The 13,595-nt window shown below is 39.9% G+C and overlaps 1 protein-coding gene across 4 annotated transcripts in view; it reads right to left on the bottom strand.

The window, feature by feature from the left end:
* Window positions 1–13,595, bottom strand: part of LOC138753170 (coiled-coil domain-containing protein 170-like) — a 144,545-nt gene that overhangs the window by 52,427 nt on the left and 78,523 nt on the right. For all 4 annotated transcript variants that reach the window (XM_069915788.1, XM_069915787.1, XM_069915786.1 and 1 more), the window contains exon 7: window positions 5,219–5,536. In XM_069915788.1, the coding sequence (XP_069771889.1) occupies window positions 5,219–5,536 (318 nt within the window). The remainder of the gene's footprint in view (window positions 1–5,218; window positions 5,537–13,595) is intronic.

Here is a 13,595-nt window from a genome sequence, read left to right as displayed (position 1 = left end):
CAATGTGGGGGAATGCAAAGAATTCACAGTGTGCTGAAAGAAACGAGTGAGTACATTCTTTAGTTGTCCAGTGATCATAATGCCATCAGCTTCAATGTCATTATGGAAAGAGAGAAATCAGGGCCAAGGGTTGAGGTTTTTGATTGGGGAAAAGCTAGATTTGAGGAGATGCGAAAGGACTTGCAGGGTGTGCATTGGGACAATTTGTTTTATGGGCAGGATGTAGTAGAGAGATGGAAGTCTTTTAAAGATCAGATTTTGAGAGTGCAAAAGCTTTATGTTCCTATTAGGTTAAAAGGAGGGGCAAAAGGTTTGAGAGAGCCGTGGTTTTCAAAGAATATTGGAAACTTGGTTCAAAGAAAAAGGGAGGCGTACATTAGATATAAGAAGCATGGAGTTAAGGAGATGTTTGAAAGGTACATTGAATGTAAGAGGAATCTTAAGAGAGGAATTAGGAAAGCTAAAAGAAGGTATGAGGAAACTATGGCAAGCAGGGTGAAAACTAATCCAAAAGAGTTCTACAAATATGTTAATGGTAAGAGGAAAGCTAGAGACAAAATTGGTCCCTTAGAAAATCAGAGCGGAAAACTGTGTGTGGAGCCTAGAGAAATGGGGGAGATATTGAACATTTTCTTTTCTTCGGTATTCACTAAGGAGAAGGATATTGGGAGATGTGAGATAAAAAAAGCAAATTGGGTAAATATGGGGAATATAGAGATTACAAAAGGTGTAGTTTTAAGGCTTTTGAAGAATATAAAGGTGGATAAGTCTCCAGGACCAGACGGGACCTTCCCCAGGACATTGAGAGAAGTGAAGGAGGAAATAGCAGAGGCTCTGGCGGTAATTTTCCAAATGTCATTAGATATGGGGATAGTGCCGGAGGATTGGCGCATTGCGCATGTGGTTCCGTTATTTAAAAAGGGTTCAAGGAGGAAGCCTGGCAACTATCGGCCTGTAAGTTTGACGTCTGTGGTAGGTAAATTAATGGAGAAAATTCTTAGAGATAGTACTTATAAACATCTGGATAGACAGGGTCTGATCAGGAGCACTCAACATGGATTTGTGGGAGGAAGGTCATGTTTGACCAATCTGATTGAATTTTTTGAAGAGGTGACTAGGAATGTGGATGAGGGTAGCGCAGTGGATATTGTCTATATGGACTTCAGTAAGGCCTTCGATAAGGTACCACATGGAAGGTTAGTTAGGAAGGTGCAGTCTTTAGGTATAAATTTTGAGATAGTCTAATGGATTGAACATTGGCTGAAAGGGAGAGGCCAGAGAGTGGTAGTGGATAATTGTCTGTCAGGTTGGAGGCCGGTGACCAGTGGTGTGCCTCAAGGATCTGTATTGGGCCCATTGTTGTTCGTTATATACATTAATGATCTAGATGATGGGGTGGTGAATTGGATTAGTAAATATGCAGACGATACTAAGATAGGTGGAATAGTGGATAATGAAGAAGGTTTTCAAGGATTGCAGAGGGATTTGGGCTGCTTTGAAAAGTGGGCTGAAAAATGGCAGATGGAATTTAATGCTGATAAGTGTGAGGTGCTTCATTTTGGTAAGAAGAATCAGAATAGGACATACGTGGTAAATGGGAGAGCATTGAGGAATACAGAAGAGCAGAAAGATTTAGGAGTAACGGTACATCATTCCCTGAAGGTAGAAACTCACGTGAATAGGGCGGTGAAGAAGGCTTTTAGTATGCTGGCCTTTATCAATCATTGCATGGAATATAGGAGTTGGGAGGTGATGTTGAGATTGTATAAGACGTTGGTACGGCCTAATTTGGAGTTCTGTGTGCAGTTCTGGTCGCCTAATTATAGGAAGGATATAAACAGAGTGGAGAGAGTGCAGAGAAGGTTTACCAGAATGTTACCTGGGTTTAAGCATCTAGAGTATAGGGAGAGATTGGACAGATTAGGTCTTTATTCTTTGGAGCGTAGAAGGTTGAGAGGGGATTTGATAGAAGTATTTAAGATTATGAAAGGGATAGACAGAATGGATGTGGATAGACTATTTCCGTTAAGAGGAGGAAAGATTAAAACAAGAGGACATGAGTTAAGAATTAAGGGGCAGAGGTTTAGAGGTAACATGAGGGGGAACTTCTTTACTCAGAGAGTGGTAGCCGTGTGGAATGAGCTTCCGGGAGAAATAGTGGCGGCGGAGTCAATTGTATTATTTAAGAAAAGGTTGGACAGGTATATGGATGAGAAGAAGATGGAGGGTTATAGGCATTGTGCAGGGAGGTGGGACTAGAAAGGGGTGTTTGGTTCGGTGCGGACTAGAAGGGCCTAATGGCCTGTTTACGTGCTGAAATTGTTATGTTATGTTATGTTAAGCTGTGCCGTTACAGGTTGTAGGTTAATTGGGTGTGATTGTATGTCTAATTAAATTTAAAATCATGTACCAAGATGCAGTGATAGAAGTTGTTTTGCAAGTAGACTAGTTAGATAACTCATATATAGTACAACATGTTAAACACAGTACAGAAGTATAGAGTTACATAGAGATCAGTTGGGACGAAGCAAAGGCAGCAAAGTTTTACTTTTTGGGGGGTTTATTCAGGAGTCTGATAACAGCAGGAAAGAAACTGTAGTTGAATCTGGTGGTGCCTGATCTCACACTCTGGTGGTACATACTCATATGTTGGCGAACCCTCTTCCTGCCAGGAGGGGAGGGTAGAGAGTACGGCCAGGGTGGGATGAGTCTTTCAATATATCAGTTGCTTTGTTAATTTTGGAGCATTACCCAGTGTTTGATGGCATATTCTTTGTGTGGAACAGTGAGGGGGGAGAGTGGGTGATGGGGAGGGGTATCAGTGGGTGGGAAGAATGGGTGATGGGGTGCGAATCAGTGGGTGGGGTGTGGGTGATGGGGAGGGGTTCAGTGGATGGAGAGAGTGGGTAATGTTGAGAGCATCCATCAGCTGTAGGTTGAAAATTCAATAGGCATGGAATCTATGATAAGGAGAATGTCTGTCTACTGTTGTGGTGGGGGTGGGGGGGTGAGGGGGTGGAGAGATTCAATGCAGGGAGAGTGTTGGTGATAGAGGAAAGCACTAGTCTAATATTGCCCATTGGTTCTTAGTACTTAATTCCCAGAAATTCAGGAATGAGGACTTCACCATTGGGAAGATGGGAGAAGCTGGGGTTCCCTGGAGCAAGGAAGCAGATTTAATAATCGTTGTAAATACAAAGTGCTTGTGTTTCAGTAAGTACAAACAGTTTTCCTGGTAGGAGGTAGGTTTAGCCGGAGGGCAGGATTGAAAGAGATGAATAAAACAACCAGAGTAGAGAAAGAGAAACAATTTTAAAGGGGAAAGTACTTTGATGTGGAAAGTAAAGCCAGAACAGGAAGACGACAGAAACTTTCAAACTGGAGTTGGAGGGATGTTTGCAAGACTCTTGCAAATGTCTACAGGTGCACCATATAGGGCATTCTGTCTGGTTGCAGGTGCCTATGTATGGGACAGGAAAAGACTACAGAAATAAAACACAGAAGTCCGCAGATACCACGTTTGAAGTAAAAACACAATGCTGGAAAAACTCAGCAGGTCAAACAGCAGACTTTATATCGCAAAGATAAAGATACAGAACCAAAGTTTCGGGCTTGAGCCCTTCATCAAGGTATGGAAAAATGTTGGCATGCATCCGAATAAAGGTAAAGAGGGAGGTGTAGTCATAAAGGCAGGAGGTGATAGGTGGGGAAGGGAGAGAGGGCACAGCAGCAAGCAGGGGGAGGAGGGATGGCTGAGTGAATAGAGAGGGAAAGGGAGGAGGAAGAGCTGACATGGGGAAGGGAAGGGAGGGGGGAAGAGGAGAGCAGGTTAGCAGAAACCAGAAAAGTTGATGTTAATGTCATCCTGCTGGAAAGTGCCTGGAATGCATTGCCGGGGGTGGTGTTGGAGGCTGGAACATTAGGGTTATTTAAGAGATTCTTAGAGAGGCACATGAATGAAAGAAAAATAAAGGGTTACAGGGGAAAGGAGAGCAGGTGAGCAGAAACCAGGAAAGTCGATGTTAATTCCATCCGGCTGGAGAGAGCCAAGGCAGAAAATCAGGCGTTGTTCCTCTAATTTATAGAATTTGTGCTACATTAAAGAGACTGGGCGCAGACTGGGAGATCACTTTGCTGAGCACCTTCACTCTGTCTGCACCAGTGGTGAAGACCTCTCAATGGCCAACCATTTCAGTTCTGCGTCACACTCCCATATCCACATGTCTGTCCATGGCCTCATGTACTATCCCACCAAGACCACCCGCAAATTGGATGAGCAACACCTGATATTCCGCCTGGGGTCTCTCCAGCCAGATGGAATTAACAACGATTTTCCCAGTTTCTGCTCACCTGCTCTCCTTTCCCCTTGTAACCCTTTATTTTTCTTTCATTCATGTGTCTGTCTAAGAATCTCTTAAATAATCGTAGTCTTCCAGCCTCCAACACCACCCCCAAAATGCATTCCAGGTCCCCACAACTCTGCGTGTTAAAAACTTCTCTCCCTTCACTTTGTACGTGTGTCCTCTGGTGTTTGATACTCCTGCCCTGGGAAACAGGTGCTGGATGTCTGCCCTATCTATGCCTCTCATAATCTTGTAGACCTCTGCTAAGTCTCCTCTCATCCTTCTCTGCTCCAGAGCGACAAGTCCCAGCTCTGCTAACCTTGCCTCTAAGATATGTTCTCCAATCCAGGCAACGTCCTGGTAAATCTCCTCTGCTCCCTGTCCATAACTTCCACTTCCTTCCTCTAATGAAGTGTCTCTCATATTCATGAATTAATATTTATTTTTATAGCTATATTACTTGTCCTGCGTATGTGTATCATTTGTCTGTACGTGTGTTATGTCTGGTTGTGCATCTGCATGTTTTGCACTGAGGACCGGAGAACGATGTTTCGTCGGGTTGTACTTGTACAATCAGATGAAAATACACTTGACTTGAACTGAATGCAATATTCCAAGTGTGGTCTCACCAGATTTGATTTTCTGTGGTTTTTTTTAAACCTTGTATTTATAGAACTGTAATTTATAGCCACTTTTGCACCTGTAATGCACAATACTTCTGCTGCAGAACAACAGATTCAGTGACACACGTTCGTGACAATAAACCTGATTCTTGTTCTGATGTGTACTCTGTACCCTGTGTCTGACAATGAACTCATTATCGGTGGTGAACTTAGTGACCCAGTCCATTCCTCTGATAGCCTCTTGATACTCACCGCTGTTCGAGCACGATCACGGGTGCCGATTTCCCCTACTTTGTTTCTGACAGCGTCCTCGGTGGCAGGAAGAGTGGTGCTGCCATCACTGAGTAAGGTGGCCAGCTGCTGGATGAAGCACTGGTGCAGGGCTTCCGCAGCCCTGGTGTGGTAAGCACTGGTGCGCAGGTCATGGTCCAGGTCACTCGCTCGCTTCTCGTTGTGGGCCTGTGCCTGGCAGGCGCTGCCCAGGGCCCGCTGGCTATTCGCCAGCCTCTCCTGCAGCACCTGGCACTCCTGCTCTGCCGCTGCCTTCAGACACAAAGCTTCATCTCTCTCCTGGAACAGGAGGGCAAAGGGAAAACATTAGATGTGCTGCACCCTACCCCCCTCCCCAAGGAAGACACTCTCATTTCAGGGTTAGAAGGGCAGCATGGTGAATCAGCGGGGAGCGCTGCCTTCGCACGTCTCCAGCACCCAATCCTGACTTCCAGTGCTGTCTGTATGGAGTTCACACATTCTAACTTGGCGTTCCTCCCTTAGTTAGCATAGTGGCACCAGCGATTGGAACTGGGGTTTGATTCCCTCACTTTCTTTCAGTACATTCTCCCTGTATCTGAGAGGGTTTCCTCTGGGGACTACGGTTTTCTTTTTTTTTAATACTTTATTTAATTTTTGTTCCATACATGTAATTAATAAACATTTATATAAAACAATAAGAATTTAAATTTAAGAGAGTTTCAATCATTACATGATGGTTATAACCCCTCCCTTTCCCTCCCATACCCTCCCTCCCTAAACTTTCCACACGATATATAGTGATATAAAGTAAAGAAGAAAAAGAAAAATAGCATCATGGGCTGCTTGGAGGGTAATTTTCCAACACACAGGACTCCAACAAGGTTTATCTGATCAATTCAGGGAAGAAGATTAGCACAGGTCTTGAGAGGCTGAAAGAACCACTACATATTTATATCTAAAATTTTCATATACGGCTCCATATTTGCAAAAATATACCATATTTATTACTTGAATTATATGTAATTTTCTCCAAGGGGATACAGTTTTGAATTTCTGCATTCCATCTTCCCATATCCAAATGTTCAATCTGACTTCCAGGTCACTGCAATACATTTCCTTGCCACCACTAATCTATTTTAACAAATTTCATTTGGCATATTGATAGTTTCAACTTGGGTCTTGTTCCTTCTATGTTTCCCAATAGAATTAAGTCTTGGTTTTATGGAAATACAATGCCTGTAACATGCTCTAAAAAATTCCCTGTTCACCCAAAAAGCTTTGCCTTGGGACATGACTAAGTTGAATGCAAGAAAGTTCCTGTCTCTTCACCACACCTCAAACATTGATCTGATAAATCTGATTTCATTCTATTCAATTTTTGTGGTGTCAAATATAGCTGATGTAAAAAATTATATTGAACTAGTCTATACCTTACATTAATAGTATTTGTCATACAATCTCAACATAGATCTGACCATCTTTGCTCATCAATTGTAATATTCAAATCCAGCTTCCACCTCTGTATAGATTTCTGAATTCCATATTTAGTAGTTCCTGTTTGTAATAAAAGATAAATTACAGAGGTAAATTTCTTACTATTTCCTTTCCTAATAAGAATTTCCATCTCACTACAAGTGGATAACAGCATCGCTGGACCAGACTTTTCTCTCAAATATCCTTTCAATTGAAAATAATAAAAAAGTGTTATTAGGTAGGGTTTGGAAAAGGTTTTGTACTCCGAGGAACATATTCATTTTAATGCAGTTAACCCTTCCTACTAACGTTATAGGTAAAATCATTCATTTTTAAGGCTCTTTCAACCCTTTTTTAATGGCAAATAGTTCAATTTATATATTTTTTTAAAATTATTATCTACATGAATCCCTGGATATTTATTTGCATCTTTTGGCCATTTAAATTGAATAATTTTCTTCCATAAGGGGAATAATTTCAATTTTGTCCCAATTTATTTTGTAACCAGAAATCTTACCATCTTCTTCCAATTTCAAATATAATTTTTGCAAGGAAGTCTCTGGTTCTGTCAAATGTATCAGAACATCATGTGCAAATAAACTAATTTTAAGCTCTTTTTGACAAACCTTAAATCCAAATTGCTCCTAATTGGCTCTGCTAGTAGCTCTATAGCGAATATAAACAAAGCTGGAGATGAGGGACATCCTTGTCTACTAGATCTTATCAATTGAAATGGGGTGGATATTTGTCCATTAATCACTACTTTAGCCTTAAGATTATTATATAATGCCTTAATCCAATTTATGAAAGTTTGACCAAATCCAAATTTATCGAAAACCTTGAACAAAAAGTCCCACTCCAATCTATCAATCACTGCAACACTTACATCTTTTCTTATTTGAGCAAAGTGTAATATACTAATTCATTTAGCCATATTTAGCAATCTTTTTCAGCATGATGTTGAAACAAGCCATGAAAGACCTCAACAATGAAGACGCTGTTTACATCCGGTTCCGCACGGATGGCAGTCTCTTCAATCTGAGGCGCCTGCAAGCTCACACCAAGACACAAGAGCAACTTGACCGTGAACTACTCTTTGCAGACGATGCCACTTTAGTTGCCCATTCAGAGCCAGCTCTTCAGCGCTTGACGTCCTGTTTTGCGGAAACTGCCAAAATGTTTGGCCTGGAAGTCAGCCTGGAGAAAACTGAGGTCCTCCGTCAGCCAGCTCCCCACCATGACTACAAAACGGTCAACCAGTTTACCTATCTCGGCTGCACCATTTCATCGGATGCAAGGATCGACAACGAGATAGACAACAGATTCGCCAAGGCAAATAGTGCCTTTGGAAGACTACACAAAAGAGTCTGGAAAAATAACCAACTGAAAAACCTCACAAAGATTAGCGTATACAGAGCCGTTGTCATACCCACACTCCTGTTCGGCTCCGAATCATGGGTACTCTACTGGCATCACCTACGGATCCTAGAACGCTTCCACCAGCGTTGTCTCCGCTCCATCCTCAACTTCATCCCTAACATCGAAGTACTCGAGATGGCAGAGGCCGACAGCATCGAATCCATGCTGCTGAAGATCCAACTGCGCTGGGTAGGTCACGTCTCCAGAATGGAGGACCATCACCTTCCCAAGATCGTGTTATATGGTCAGCTCTCCACTGGCCACCGTGACAGAGATGCACCAAAGAAGAGGTACAAGGACTGCCTAAAGAAATCTCTTGGTGCCTGCCACATTGACCACCCCCAGTGGGCTGATATCACCTCAAACCGTGCATCTTGGCACCTCACAGTTCGGCGGGCAGCAACCTCCTTTGAAGAAGACCGCAGAGCCCACCTCACTGACAAAAGACAAAGGAGGAAAAACCCAACACCCAACCCCAACCAACCAATTTTCCCTTGCAACCGCTGCAACCATGTCTGCCTGTCCCACATCGGACTTGTCAGCCACAAACGAGCCTGCAGGTGACGTGGACATTACCCCTCCATAAATCTTCGTCTGCGAAGCCAAGCCAAAGAAGAAAATTGCCCAGCAATTCTCTATTTTTTACAAAACCTGTTTGATTCATATTTACTAATGCAGGTAATAATTTTGTAATTCTATGCACCAATATTTTGGCAAAAATCTTTAATCTGATTTAATAATGAAATAGGTCTATAAGATGAAGGCTTTAAAGAGTTTCTATCTTTTTTTGGTATGACAGTAATTATTGCAGTTGAAAAAGATTCTGGGAGAGTATGAGTTATTGATGATTGATCTAATATTTCCATAAAAGTAGGAATCAATAAATCTTTAAATTATTTATAAAATTCAGTGGAAAACCATCCTCTCCCAGAGACTTTGTAATGAACTTATTCCCTCCTTCACCTCTATCTGTGTAAAATGGGTGTTCAATTCTGTTTATTCTTCCACACTCAATCTATTTTATTTTCATCTTTTAAAGACTGACCTAATGTTATGAGTCCAGAGGACCCAAAATGCATTAGCAATAGAAATTCACCGAGACAAATGGTTATTAAACAAAAGTTGTTTTTAATTATCTTTAAACATGAAAACAGGATCACTCTTTAACTTATAATCTAACAACCCCCTTCTAATTCTAAGCACATATGTATGTAATGTGTATATAAGTTCAGAAAAGTTATTTGATTCACTTCTCACTCCTCCAAGTTCACTGGTTGCAGGCAATTCTGTGCACAGAATTTAACATTTATGAATTTCACCAGGCTTTGGTGCTTGAAAGGTAAATGGTTACCACTCAGGAAGGTTCTTGTCGGTTTTCAGAGAGAGAAGTGTTGCTTGTTGGCCACCCACAACTGATTCCTTTCTAATCAGCCACTTCAGTGTCTTGCCAAAGAAACTTGCCCCATCAGGGTTTTCTTTCATGTCACCACAGAGTTCCTTTTCTGTTTCTCTTATTTCAAGTGAAACATTAGACATCTCCTCCTGTATGGATCACAAGGACTTTTCCAAGCTGAACTAAGAACTCACAACCTGTCTTCAAAATGTGGTTTTTCCACAAGCTTGCCATATTCTAGCCACAGCTGCTTCTGCTGAACTGTAGAACTGAATTCTCTCTCTCTCAGAGAAAACCACATGACCCTCTTAGAACAGCAAACTGGACCAAGACAGACTACGGCTCTGGACCTAATTTTCTGAGTTCATTCATCTTTTGCTTTTCAAAATAATATTACTCCACAGCATGATCAATTAATACCTACTTGTGAAGTCTTTATAGGTATCCTTCAAAGTTTTTGCAAAGGCACCTGGAGCCTGGACTGTATAGTTTGGGCGGAGTCCTGGCATTTTAAATGAGGTCTGTTTTGAAGTGTTTGTATGTGACCTACACTAAAAAACCTACCATAATTTATCTCCTTTAAAACATATCTATATACAGTATAAAATATAACATATTCTGTCACACCTATATAATTTAGAATAAAAACTCTTAAAAGATTCATTTATTTATTGAGGTTTATAACTAACAGCATTCAAATCATTTTTAATTACATTAATCGTTCTTGAAACCTGTTCCACTTTTAATTGCCATACAAGTACTTTATGTAATTGTTCACCTAACTCATAACACTGGTGTTTAGTTCTTGTAATCACTTTTTCTGTTCCATAAGTTTGTAATGTATTATATTGAAGCTTTTTATTAATTAAGTTTATCCTCAGAACTTCTCCTTTGAAGATATTTTTCCAAAACCATTATTTCTTGTTCTAATTGGTCTATTTTTTCATATATTCCTTCTTAATTTTAGAAGTCAAACATAATTTGGCCTCTCAAATATGCTTTTAAAGGAGAGGTTCTTAAACTTTTTCTTTCCACTCACATACCACATATGCCATAGATGTTCTGTAATTAGTAAGGGATTGCTTAAGGTGGTATGTGGGTGGAAAGAAAAAGTTTGAAAACCACTGTTTTAATTGTACCTAATTGACTTGCTTTATGCATGGTTTCATAATACCAAAGGAAATGGACCATTGACAATTTTTCTCAAGTAAAATATTTCAATAACAATTGGGTCTAGAGAAGTGATTCTCAATCTTCCCTTCCCACTCACATCCCACTTTAAATAATCCCTTACTAATCACAGAGCACTTATGGCATAGGGATTACTTAAAGTGGGATGTGAGTGGAAAGAAAAAGGTTGAGAAACACTCTTTTAAAGCATCTCATTTTACAAACTTATTATTCACAGAGTTCAAATTTGTGTCACAGAATAACTGAATTTGTCTCCTAATAAAATCACAAAAATCTATCCTTTTTAATAATAATAAATTCAATCTCCATCTATAATCTAATTTCTCTTTATCAGGCATTACAATAGTCAATAATAAAGGTGAATGATCAGACACTTTATACTCTGTTTCTAAAATCCTTCCTTGTATTTGTGCTGAAATTAAAAATAAATCAATTCTAGAATAAGAATCATGCCTATTTGAATAAAAAGAATAATCGCTTTCTCCAGGATGAATTTTCCTCCATGCATCTATTAAATTCAAATCTCTCATTAGTACCAATGTAGTCTTTGGTGTTTTAGCTTTTGTCATTCCTCTAGTGGATCTATCTAAAAATGGATCTAAACAAAAATTAAAACCTCCTCCTATTAAAATATTCTCATGTGCCTCTGCTAAGTTAAGAAAAGTTTCTTGTATAAATTTCTCATCATCCATATTTGGTGCATACACAATCAGAAGGGTCCATAATTCCGAATATATTTGACAATGTACCATCACATATCTCCCTGCAGGGTCTGTTACTACATTTTGGATTTTCATTGGATTTTATTTTCATCAGAATTGTCACACCTCTAGCCTTAGAATTAAACAAAGAGGCTGCCACATACCCAACCTAATCTCTTTTTAATTTCAAATGTTCTTTCAATTCAGTGAGTTTCTTGCAGAAAAGTTAAATCAACTCCCATTTTCTTAATGCGTGATAATACTCTCTACACTGTTCCATTTAACCCGTTGATATTAAAATTTATGAATCTCACTGTATTACTCATCTTAATAAACCATTACTTCCTCCACCTCCACCTGTGAACCCTCCTCCCTCAACTCCATTACTCAATATCTGATGTGTCAGAGTACACTTCTGGCAATTCAAATTGAAAAAAAAAGTTTACAATTAAAAAGTGTATATTCCCACATTTAAAAATATATATAAACAGAATAAACTTCCCCACCAAGTGTTGTTTAAATAATGCACAACACTAACTCCTTCTATTTTATGGGTTGTGACCTAGGTCACAAATGGCCACATGATCCAGTACGAGTCAGAACCTCAACTCCCCTCCCAACCCCACTGGTACATTTACCATTTTAATCTTTAATCATTTAATCATACATTTAAAAATTTTAAAGACCAAAAGAAAAATAAGTAGATATTGTTCGGAATTATTCAGTCCTACAAAAATTGTCATATTTATTTAATCCATTAAAGACATAATGGCAACAGTTGATTATCTAATTCTTCATGCCACCAGAGCTTTTGGAAGATCTTTCACAAACTCTTCTGCTTGAACAAAACTCGAAAAGAACTTATTATCACCTCCAGGCAGAAAAATCTTCAAAGTGGCAGAGTGACACAATACAAAATGGTATCTTTTTTCCCAAAGAATCTTGTTAACAGGATTAAATTCTCTTCTTTTTAATAAATCTGCACTTATATCAAGGTTAAAAAAAAACCCTCTTCATACTCAAGTGGGCCTTTCCTTGCTCCTATCCCTTCTGCCACCAGAGTCAAGATCTTCTCTCTACCTAAATTAAGAAACATAATTAGCACAGAGCATGGCTTCTGATTTGGAAGTGGTTTTCCTCTAAGAGCTCTGTGTGTTCATTCAATACCAGTAGTTTTCAAAGTTCTCACCTCCCAACACCTCAGGAATCCATTTCTGAAGAAAGCCAGTTGGACCTTGCTCCTCCACTCCTTTTTTTAAGACCCACTATTTTAAGATTATTTCTTTGACTAAAATTTTCCAATGTATCTACTTTCTGGTGGAGTTTTTGATTTTCCGTGGTTAAAACAGTAGTCGTGTCTTCCTTCCACTCTTGTCACTTTCTCATCTACATGATGCATTTCTTCCTGCATTTTCTTCATTTTCCCATCTCACATCTAATTTTCACTTTATTTTATTAACTGCCTCCAAAACTTTATTTATTTCTCCTTTTACTTCCATTTTCATTCCATGAAATTCTCTTATTAGTAAATCAATATTGATTATATTTTCCACTTTACGTTTGCTTTTACTTTTAAAAGTCTTAACTTCTTACAGTGTCTCCTCTTCTTGTTGCTGGTCTTCCTCTTCTTCTCCCTCTTCGCTGCTGATCCCTTGTCAGCCTGACTCCTATTGGTCTGACAGTGTCGCTGAAGGCCCCGTCTTTTTGCACATGTGCAGTTCACTTTCAGGTTCTTCCCCCATGCTATCTCTCAGGCGCCGCGGGAGAGTGACGTCGGCAGATGATCCCTTCACAGGTCACTCACCCAGGGAGCAGCTCGAACAGTAGCTCCTTGGTTCAAGCTTGCAGTAGGCCTCAGATCTCTTCTGGTCTTCTCTTCGATGGGCTCCAGGTAGGGCTGCAGCAGTTTTCTTTCTTTGGAGGGATTTTTAAAATGTTGTTTCAGAGTTTAAATGTACTTCAAAAATTTTAATTAGTTTAAAATATCACTTCTTTAGTACCTTTTTATTGGTTCACCAGCAGGGTCAGGTTCCTATGCCCTAACCCTATGGCATCATGTGATGCCCTCAGGGGCTCCAGTTTCCTCCCACCATTCAAAAACATACAGGGATGTAAGTTAATTGGGTGACATGGGCTTGTAGGCTGAACGTCTAAAACAAAATTAAAAATAAGACCACAAGACATAGGAGCAGAAATAGAT

The sequence above is a fragment of the Narcine bancroftii genome, chromosome 2, assembly GCF_036971445.1.
Source record: "Narcine bancroftii isolate sNarBan1 chromosome 2, sNarBan1.hap1, whole genome shotgun sequence".
In the NCBI taxonomy this organism is placed as follows: Eukaryota; Metazoa; Chordata; class Chondrichthyes; order Torpediniformes; family Narcinidae; genus Narcine; species Narcine bancroftii.
The sequence above is the reverse complement of the archived record's forward strand: the minus strand, read 5'-3'. Positions and strand labels throughout refer to the sequence as shown.